General features: G+C 48.3%; 2 protein-coding genes across 4 annotated transcripts in view; one reads left to right on the plus strand and one right to left on the minus strand.

The window, feature by feature from the left end:
* spata2l (spermatogenesis associated 2-like) overlaps positions 1–4178 on the plus strand; it is a 4955-nt gene extending 777 nt beyond the window's left edge. For all 3 annotated transcript variants that reach the window (XM_083893411.1, XM_083893409.1, XM_083893410.1), the window contains exons 3-5: positions 656–1038; positions 1337–1609; positions 2536–4178. In XM_083893411.1, coding sequence (XP_083749537.1) covers positions 664–1038; positions 1337–1609; positions 2536–3495 — 1608 coding nt within the window. In that variant the 5' untranslated portion in view covers positions 656–663 and the 3' untranslated portion in view covers positions 3496–4178. The remainder of the gene's footprint in view (positions 1–655; positions 1039–1336; positions 1610–2535) is intronic.
* Positions 4179–4865: 687 nt separating this feature from the next.
* Positions 4866–10083, minus strand: pdf (peptide deformylase, mitochondrial). Its single transcript, XM_083894215.1, has 3 exons — positions 10001–10083; positions 6298–6946; positions 4866–5238 (listed from the first exon to the last, which is right to left on the minus strand). The coding sequence occupies exons 2-3, from the start codon at positions 6905–6907 to the stop codon at positions 5081–5083; spliced, it is 768 nt and encodes a 255-aa protein (XP_083750341.1). The 5' UTR covers positions 6908–6946; positions 10001–10083; the 3' UTR covers positions 4866–5080.
* Between the last annotated feature and the right edge of the window lie 547 nt (positions 10084–10630).

A 10630-nucleotide genomic window follows, 5' to 3' on the forward strand; every position in this document is an offset into this window, starting at 1 on the left:
ACTTAAAATAATAAGAAAAAAACAAAGTTTTTATGAATTAATGAGGTTTGACAAATTTCTGGATTCACAAGATTTTTTTTCCAGCTCTGAATTTGTGAGATTTTGTTTGGCTCTGAATTAACGTCATTGTTTATCCGGCTCTGAATTAACGTCATTGTTTTTTCGGGTGTGAATTAGCAAAAATAAAATTTTTGGTCTGAATTTATGAGATTTTTTTCCCGGCTCTGAATTAACGTTGATTTTTTATTTTATTTTTTTTACGTGATTTTTCCCCGTCTCTGATTTAACGTGATTTTTTCCTGTCTCTGATTTAACGTGAATTTTTCCCCCCTGTCTGATTTAACAGGATTTCCCCCCCCCCCGGCTCTGAATTAACATGATTTTTTTCCCCTGTCTGATTTAACGGGATTTTTACCCCGTCTCTGATTTAGCATGATTCTCTCGCCCCCCGGCTCTGAATTAACATGATTTTTCCCCGACTCTGAATTAACATGATTTTTCCCATCTCTGAGTTAACATGATTTTTTTCGTCTCTGATTTAACATGATGTTTTTTTCTGTCTCTGAATGAACATGATTTTTTCTCCCCCGACTCTGATTTAACGTGATTTTTTCCCCGGCCCTGAATTGACCCCATCTGTTGGTGTTTGCCTCAGCCGCAGAGATGAGCGTCTCCAGGCAGGCGGTCAGGGACGACCTGCTGACGGCCTACGATCACAGCCTGGAGCAGCAGATCGTGAGCGGCGGCTCCAGCCTGGTGTGTCGAGACGAGGAGCTGTGGAACCGGGTGGAGGAGCTGATGAGGGACGGAGACGCTCAGGAGACTCACTGCCTGGGTCTGGATCCTCTGACGGTGATGGAGGAGTCGCTGAAGGCAGCTGCCGCGTCGACCGCAGGCGGCGGCGGTGGCGGCGGCGGCGGAGTGAAGGTCCGAGCCAGAGGAGGACTGAGAAGCCTGGACAAAGCTTTTGAGGTTCTGGAGCAGGCGGCTCTCAACCTCTACCTCACTCCCTGGAGGGAAGAGTACAAAATCGTCAAGGTATACAGTCCAGGTTTCTGTGACACGTCGTCAGAATGCACCAAAGTCCATAGAGTAAACCAGTGATTTTAACATCATAGCAACACAGGAGTTCACAGGAGTTGTTGATCCACTGCTGCCTCCATCACTGACTTACAATGACTGATTTTAGTGAATTCAGCTTTGAAAATATTTAATGTAGCTTCTGTGTCCCTGTGAGCTAAAATCACTGGTTTTCTCTATGGGCTTTGGTGTGGGAGAGTGAGTGGTTTATAAACTTTCCTGTTGTTAAAGTCTGTTTTCCCCCCTTGTGTCTCAGATGTACTCTGGTCCATTCACTCATTATATCAAACCAGTGCTGTCCGCGCCACAGATTGAGAAACTCTTCGGCCTGTTGGGATACCGCAGCAGCTCGTCTCAGCTGCTCAGGATCAGTCCGTCCTCGGCGGACGACCTCCTCCGCTTGTCGTGCGCCTTCTACCTGGCCCGGTGTGAGTGTCGCCTCCTGCTGGCAGCTCTGGGGAAGCGCGCCGGCGAGGCCCGGTGGGAGCTGAGGGCGGTGAGAGAGCGTCAGAGAGGACACGGCGTTCAGGTACGAGGTTTGATTCTCCGTCCAATAAAGTCGAATCTAATCTGAAAATCTGGATTTTTAATCAGGTCAAGTTGAGAATAAGCTTCATATTTTCACTCCAACACTGAGGAGTGATTTACCACAATTTTTCAGGTCTGAATTAACAAAAAAATATTTGGGGTTTGAATTTTCCGACATTTTTTGGGATCTGAAATTACGCAGTTGTTTTTTTTCACAGGTCTGAATTTACAAGATTTTTTTTTTCTGATCTGAATTTATGAGATTCTTTTTCAGGTCTGAATTTACAAGATTTTGTTCGGCTCTGAATTAACGTAAAAAAAAAAATTGGGGTCTGATTTTGCAAGATTTCTTTTTTCGGATCTGAATTTATGAGATTTTTTTGGGGTCTGAATTTATGTGATTATTTTTTTCGGGTCTGAATTTGCAAGATTTTGTTCGGCTCTGATTTAATGTAAAATTGGTCTGAAATAGCAAGATTTTTTTTCGGATCTGAATTGATGAGATTTTTTCCGGGTCCGATTTTGCAAGATTTTTTTTTTCTCATCTGAATTTACAAGATTTTGTTCAGTGCTGAATTAATGTAAAAAAAATAATTCGGGTCTGATTTTGCACGATTTTTTTTTTCTCATCTGAATTTATGAGAATTTTTTTCGGGTCTGAATTTGACAGATTTTGTTGTAAAGAAAAAATCTTTTTGTTTACAAGATTTTGTTTGGCTGTGAATTAACGTTAAAAGAAATGTGGGTCTAAATCAATGTGATTTTTTTCCCGATCTGAATTTACAAGATTATTTTTTTTTTTAGTCTGAATTAACGGAATTATTTTTTTTCGGGTCTGAGGTTATAAATATAATAATTCATCAAAAAAGTCAATCTCCGTTTAATTTTAGTGGAGGTGACGTGTAACGACTCATTTTACGTCGACAGGTTGCCGTGGACAACGCCCTGAAGACGCTGAAGGCGGAGCAGCCGCTGATGCAGCCGTTTGACGGCGAGGCCGACGTGGATCTGTACACGGACGATCACGTTAACGGCGGACAGACGGAGGCGGCGGCCAGCGACAGCAAAACCTGGCTGGCGCAAAGGAGCACGTCTCCCCCTGCTGGCAAAACGCGTGGCGAGGAAACCGCGCCACCGTCCACGCCTCCCGCCCGAGAGAGCGTCTGCGTCTCCACGTTCAACTGCCAGCTGAGCGCGGCAACGGCGGCGCCCGCGGAGCTGGCACTGGGATCTTCGGACGACAGGAAGCAGAGCAGGCGTTCCTGCGAGAAACACGACGCTGCGGAACCACAGGCGGGTAGTCCGCCGTCGGAGGCGTCGGGGCTCTGCGCGAGCGGCGGCGACGACGGCGAGCGCATCTGCAGCTGCCTCCAGTCGCCGCACGTTTACCTGCATCGCTGCGTGGACTGCAAAACTCTGCACAGCATCACCTGCGCTCTGCTCCACCTCTGCGAGATGCAGAAGCACCGCGTGCTGTCTTCGTACGCGGCGGCCGACGACGAGGAAGGCTTGGCGGCCGCCGCAGCCGCGTCGCTGAGGAGCGAGAGCCTCGGCGTGTGCGACGACCCCGCCGCCGCCTCCGCGGCGACCCCTCCCCCCCGCCGCGCCATCACGTATCACGACTGCTGCGACCTGGCTCTGCTGGACCCTCAGCTCCTGTGCCGCAGCTGCGGCGTCTTCCACGGCGGCTCGTGCCGCGACGCCGACGCGTGCCGGCGGCACCACAGCGTCCGGCAGCTGGGCGCGTGCGTGTGCGGGAAGCCCGGCTCCAGGAAGCCGCTGGTGCTGTGCAGATACTGTGGCAACGAGTTCTGCCGCGAGTGTTGGTACAGAAGTCCCGTGGTCTGCACGTGCGGCCAAACGTTCGACCAGTCGTCGTCCGTGTGACGCCGCGGGCACTCGAGTGCCTTCATGACGTCCAGTCCAATCATGCCCAGATGTTGCCTTGACCGCTCCACGTTTTCTATTTGGAACACGGTTACCACGGAGACTGTGGACACTCGCCTGCCATTTTTAGGCCTCGTTCTCTGACCCAAGACGACTTTCGCGGGATGTTCTGAGCAGAGTGCAGTCAGAGATTTGCCAAAATAATTTTTTCTTTTTTTTGGTAGAAGCCAAAACACACTTTAGCAACATCAGCAAAAGCCCATGATGTCTTAACAACATGTTCACGTCTTTATCTCACTGTTTGGTAAAGTTTTCCAACAGGAAACTGAAGTTTGTAAAACCGCTCACTCTCCCACACCAAAGTCCATAGAGAAAACCAGTGATTTTAGCTCACAGGGACACAGGAGCTGCTGGTCCTCTGCTGCCTCGTGTGGTTACTTTGTGTCACTGAGGTCAATCTGAACAAAGGATTTTCAAAGCCGAATTCAGTAAAATCAGTCATTGTTAGTGATGGAGGCAGCAGTGGATCAACAACTCCTGTGAACTCCTGTGTGCTGTGATGTTAAAATCACTGGTTTACTTTATGGGCTTTGGTGCAGGGAGAGTGAGTGGTTTACTAACTTCAGTTTCTTTTTACTTGAGTCTTTTATAGTTAAGAAAATCAACATTAAAACAAGACTAGAATATCTTAAACACATGTGCACGTCTTTATTTCACTGTTAGACAGACTTTTCCTTGTGTAAACTGAAGTTTATAAACCACTCACTCTCCCTGCACCAAAGTCCATAGAGAAAACCAGTGATTTTAACATCACAGGGACACAGGAGTTCACAGGAGTTGTTGATCCACTGCTGCCTCCATCACTGACTCACAATGTCTGATTTTGTAAAATTCTGCCTTCAAAACCCTTTGTTCCGATGTACGTCAGTGACAAAGTGACCACACGAGGCAGCAGCAGACCAGCGGCTCCTGCGTCGTCCCAAAACAATGGATAATGAATTGTTTGACCTAAGTGATGTCGATGTCATGTCTCATGTTTTCCCCTCATTTCTCGTCTCACGGTGATGTTGTTGGTTGTTTTTTCGCGACTCGGTCACTTATCATTTAAACGCACAGTACATGATTCCCGCCACTAGGAGTCTCTCTCTCTCTACGTCAGGTCCGTGCAGCTGGAGGGATCACGAGCTCTCGATCCTCTGTGTGTTTTTTAAATTAAAGTTGCAGACGTTGCGCAAAGATCTGTTATAAAAAAAAAAAAACACAAATCCTTTCAAAGTAAAAGCACTTGGCACACAGTATTTCCGTAGCGTTTCCTTTTCTGTTTGTTTTATTGTGAAATATGTGCAGGTGCATCTTCACACTGACGAGTCCTGAGAACAGAGCGACGTTTAAAAGTGTGTTAACGCCCTAAAAGACGGCTTTGAGCTTAAATACGGACGTCTAATGTTTTTAACCAGGCAAAAAATCCATGACATCGGTCCGGTTGTTTTGATGTTTTGATGCAGAAAAACACTCCCGCTGTCCCCGATGACCTCGATATCGTCGCAGGAAGTGGTCCGTCGCCGTTTCCTGTCCCTCCCTCCGTTTACTCGTTGTGCTCCTGCCACCGGATGTTCATGAAGGTCCTGCTGTCCATGCGGTCGATGTAGAGGACGCCGTCGAGGTGGTCCATCTCGTGTTGGAGGATGCGAGCTGGCCAGCCGCTCGCCCGCCACGCCACCGCTTCACCGCTCTCATTCAGACCTGCAGAGAGAGAGAGAGGTCAGAGCCGACTGTGAGGACAGCGCCCCCCTGTGCCTGGAAATCACAGGTCAGGTCCACGATGTCTTAAGAACATGCACACGTCTTTATCTTCACTGTTAGACAGACTTCCAACAGGAAAGTGAAGTTTGTAAAAACCACTCACTCTCCCACACCAAAGCCCATAGAGAAAACCAGTGATTTTTAGCTCACAGGGACACAGGAGCTGCTGGTCCTCTGCTGCCTCGTGTGGTCACTTTGTGTCACTGAGTTAAGTCTGAATTAAATATTTCAAAAGCCAAATTCACTAAAATCAGTCATTGTAACTTAGTGATGGAGGCAGCAGTGGATCAACAACTCCTGTGAACTCCTGTGTTGCTGTGATGTTAAAATCACTGGTTTACTCTATGGACTTTGGTGTGGGAGAGTGAGTGACTTTGGTGTGGGAGAGTGAGTGACTTTGGTGTGGGAGAGTGAGTGGTTTACAAACTTCAGTTTCCTGTTGTTAAAGTCTGTTTAACAGTGAAGATAAAGACGTGTGCATGTGTTTTAAGATAGTGTAGACTTGTTTTAATGTTGATTTTTTTTAAGTATAAAAGGTTTAATTAACAAGAAACTTAAGTTTGTAAACCACTCACTCTCCCACACCAAAGTCCATAGAGTAAACAAGTGATTTTAACATCACAGCAACACAGGAGTTGTTGATCCACTGCTGCCTCCATCACTAACTTACAATGACTGATTTTAGTGAATTCGGCTTTTGAATGTTTTCATTCAGATTTAATTCAGTGACACAAAGTGACCACACGAGGCAGCAGAGGACCAGCAGCTCCTGTGTCCCTGTGAGCTAAAATCACTGGTTTTCTCTATGGGCTTTGGTGTGGGAGAGTGAGGGATTTACAAACTTCACTTTCCTGTTCTTAAGGATATATCGTAAACGTCAAGTAGTTTGTAAATTGACCGAAATTGACTAATAACCCTAAACACAATTCTACAATATTTCCAAGAACTTTTACGTCACTTTTTTTTTTCCGACAGGAAACGGGGAACGGTTCGACCAACCTGACACTTCCACGGACAGGAACCGCGGCACCGCGGCAGAGAAGCCCGAGAGGCTCTCGCAGGCTTCCCGGAAGAGGACGGTGTGCGCGTCCAGAACCCTCAGGGCCGGGTTGATGAAGATCCTCAGGGGCTGAGCGGAGAGGCCGCGGGCCTCCCTGGACTCGGCCGAGCTCTCCTGCAGCATCCGCTCGGGATATTCCAGCGCCACGATGCGGAGCGGGACCCCGACCTGAGGAGCGCTGAGGCCCACGCACTCCAGCCTCCTCATCACCTTCACCATGGTCCCGATGACCCTTTGGATCTCGGGGCCCGCTATCGCCGCGGGGTCGACGTTGGCGGCGTGCGAGCGCAGGACCGGGTCGCCCGCCTGGCACACGTGGCTGTACGGCGGCGTGGGCGGGGCCACGATCCTGCTCTTCATGTAGTGGAGATAGGAGCGCTTTTTGACGTGGCCGCAGTGCGAGGAGGAGGAGCGGGAGCAGGACGCTGGGGTGTGCGGGAGACCACCGGAGGGCGGCGCCGCCGTCGCGAGCACAGAGGCTCCGCCCCTGCGCTGCACGAGTCTGGAGACGGAGGACAGCAGCACGGACGCACGCGGCCTCATGTTCATGATGAAGCTTCAGCCTGGACCACGATGACGATGATGACCCTGAGGAAACATCAGAGAAGACACTTTCAGACTCACCAACTTCAACTGACGCTGCGTTCCATTTACATCGGAACTGGGAACTGGGAGTTGCGTAAACTCCGCATCGACCACGTTCATTACATCGGAACTGGGAGCGACGTCACCTCCGAGTCGACCACGTTCCAGTTACATCGGAACTCGGAGCGCCGTCACCTTCAAGTCGACCACGTTCCAGTTACATCGGAACTCCGAGTCGACCACGTTCCAGTTACATCGGAACTGGGAGCGACGTCACCTTCGAGTCGACCACGTTCCAGTTACATCGGAACTCGGAGCGCCGTCACCTTCAAGTCGACCACGTTCCAGTTACATCGGAACTCCGAGTCGACCACGTTCCAGTTACATCGGAACTGGGAGCGACGTCACCTTCGAGTCGACCACGTTCCAGTTACATCGGAACTCGGAGCGCCGTCACCTTCAAGTCGACCACGTTCCAGTTACATCGGAACTGGGAGCGACGTCACCTTCGAGTCCACCACGTTCCATTTACATCGGAACTGGGAACTGGGAGTTGCGTAAACTCCGCATCGACCACGTTCATTACATCGGAACTGGGAGCGACGTCACCTCCGAGTCGACCACGTTCCAGTTACATCGGAACTCGGAGCGCCGTCACCTTCAAGTCGACCACGTTCCAGTTACATCGGAACTCCGAGTCGACCACGTTCCAGTTACATCGGAACTGGGAGCGACGTCACCTTCGAGTCGACCACGTTCCAGTTACATCGGAACTCGGAGCGCCGTCACCTTCAAGTCGACCACGTTCCAGTTACATCGGAACTCCGAGTCGACCACGTTCCAGTTACATCGGAACTGGGAGCGACGTCACCTTCGAGTCGACCACGTTCCAGTTACATCGGAACTCGGAGCGCCGTCACCTTCAAGTCGACCACGTTCCAGTTACATCGGAACTGGGAGCGACGTCACCTTCGAGTCCACCACGTTCCATTTACATCGGAACTGGGAACTGGGAGTTGCGTAAACTCCGCATCGACCACGTTCATTACATCGGAACTGGGAGCGACGTCACCTCCGAGTCGACCACGTTCCAGTTACATCGGAACTCGGAGCGCCGTCACCTTCAAGTCGACCACGTTCCAGTTACATCGGAACTCAGAGCGCCGTCACCTCCGCATTGACCACATTCAAGTTACATCGGAACTGGGAGTCACTTCTACTCAGTGTCGACCACATTCATCACATCGGAACTCGGAGCGCCGTCACCTTCGAGTCGACCACGTTCCAGTTACATCGGAACTCGGAGCGACGTCACCTTCGAGTCAACCACGTTCCAGTTACATCGGAACTCTGAGTCGACCACGTTCAAGTTACATCGGAACTCGGAGCGACGTTACCTCCGAGTCGACCACATTCCAGATACATCGGAACTCCGAGTCGACCACGTTCCAGTTACATCGGAACTGGGAGTCACGTCTACTCAGCGTCGACCACGTTCATCACATCGGAACTCGGGAGCACCGTCACCTCCGAGTCGACCACATTCCAGTTACATCGGAACTCGGAGTGACGTCACCTTCGAGTCGACCACGTTCCAGTTACATCGGAACTCCGAGTCGACCACGTTCCAGTTACATCGGAACTCGGAGCGACGTCACCTTCGAGTCGACCACGTTCCAGATACATCGGAACTCTGAGTCGACCACGTTCAAGTTACATCGGAACTCGGAGCGACGTCACCTCCTTGTCAACCACATTCCATTTACATCGGAACTCGGAGCGATGTCACCTTCGAGTCGACCACGTTCAAGTTACATCGGAACTCGGAGCGACGTCACCTCCTTGTCGACCACATTCCAGTTACATCGGAACTCGGAGTGACGTCACCTTCGAGTCGACCACGTTCCAGTTACATCGGAACTCCGAGTCGACCACGTTCCAGTTACATCGGAACTCGGAGCGACGTCACCTTCGAGTCGACCACGTTCCAGATACATCGGAACTCTGAGTCGACCACGTTCAAGTTACATCGGAACTCGGAGCGACGTCACCTCCTTGTCAACCACATTCCATTTACATCGGAACTCGGAGCGATGTCACCTTCGAGTCGACCACGTTCAAGTTACATCGGAACTCGGAGCGACGTCACCTTCGAGTCGACCACGTCCCGGTTACATCGGAACTCTGAGTCGACCACGTTCAAGTTACATCGGAACTCGGAGCGCCGTCACCTCCGAGTTGACCACGTTCCAGATACATCGGAACTCCGAGTCGACCACGTTCATCACATCGGAACTCGGAGCGCCGTCACCTTCGAGTCGACCACGTTTCAGATACATCGGAACTCATACGTATATGTATATATATATGTATATGTGTGTATATATATATATATATATATATATATATATGTGTTCAGATAAAAATATATATATCAGATATGATATATGTATCGTATCTGAATACGTATATGAATACATAAATAATCGCCAGATTTTTTCCAATACGCAGCCTTTAGCATCGACTTTACGAACATATTACGCAGTTTTAACATCGTAAACAAACTACAGTTATTTAAATTATTTCCGGCAAATTCGAATTTTTTATACATTTTAAATTTTAATACGTTTTTAAAGTATTTTTTGTTTCGGTAAATTGTTTACATTTGGAAATCAACATTTTACAAATATACTTTTTTGTTGTTGTTCTTTCCTCACCTTGTGTCACGTGACTGTTTTGGTCCAATCAGGATTGAATGATTACACCTGTGTGTGTGTGTGTGTGTTTGTCAAAGTGAAGCTGTAGTTTTGAGCTCGAGACACCGCGGAACTCCGAGCAAACACCGGGGATCGAACCGTGGACCTGAGGAATCACAACAGCCTCAAATAATCGATAACTGACGGGCAAAGTCACCGCTGAACTCACAAACACCGCCGACGGGGCACGCTGGTGATAAGAAACAAGCGCTCCCTCTCCACAGCGACAACGGAAGTGTCCGGTAAAAGAATGTAATCACACTTTTTGTTCTGGTTTGTGTCGTAGAGTTTTTAAAATGACCTGATGTCGATGTTTTGAACCGATAAACCCCTTCCACACGTCCGGGACCGAACGCGACCGTCACGGTGCAGACAACGACTTCCGGTTCAGCAGTGTCACACAAGGCCGAGTGGCCTTCACAATAAAAGTCTGCCGAATGAACTCGAATACAATTATCTTTTTTTCTTTCCGATTTGAACGAAAATCGACATTTGCGTGTAGTAATGTTAATTGTTTAGTAATAAAAAAAATTAGTAGTAATGTTAAGCCTTTAGTGTGAAAACGTGGATTTGTTAAATGTGATTTATTTATTTTTATTTAATTTTATTGTCTCACAAATGTGAGCGAAATTCAAGGAAACGACAACATTTTCACTCTTACATTTATTTTGAGTCAATGTAAGACAATATATATTTTTTATTGCTTTTTTTAACTGCACATATTTATTATAATGTGTTTTTACCTCTTCAACACAATCGTTTGAGAATTTAATTATGTTTAAGCATGTACATTTTTAATTTCACATTCAGTCCTTTTTTTTTTTTAAATGTTATTTTATTATTATTTAAAAAAAAAAAAAAATCAAATTTTATTTTGGTGACCGTAGAGGATATCCGAATGTGACACGGAAGTGATTAGCATGGAGAAGGG

The sequence above is a fragment of the Microchirus variegatus genome (assembly GCF_963457635.1).
Source record: "Microchirus variegatus genome assembly, chromosome: 8".
NCBI lineage: Eukaryota > Metazoa > Chordata > Actinopteri > Pleuronectiformes > Soleidae > Microchirus > Microchirus variegatus.

Excerpts from the sequence above, each read along its gene's own strand:
- pdf (XM_083894215.1), bottom strand. The coding sequence starts at position 6,907 with ATGAACATGAGGCCGCGTGCGTCCGTGCTGCTGTCCTCCGTCTCCAGA. Across the intron at positions 5,239-6,297 it reads CCTGTCCGTGGAAGTGTCAG|GTCTGAATGAGAGCGGTGAA; the intron begins GTTGGTCGAACC and ends CTCTCTCTGCAG.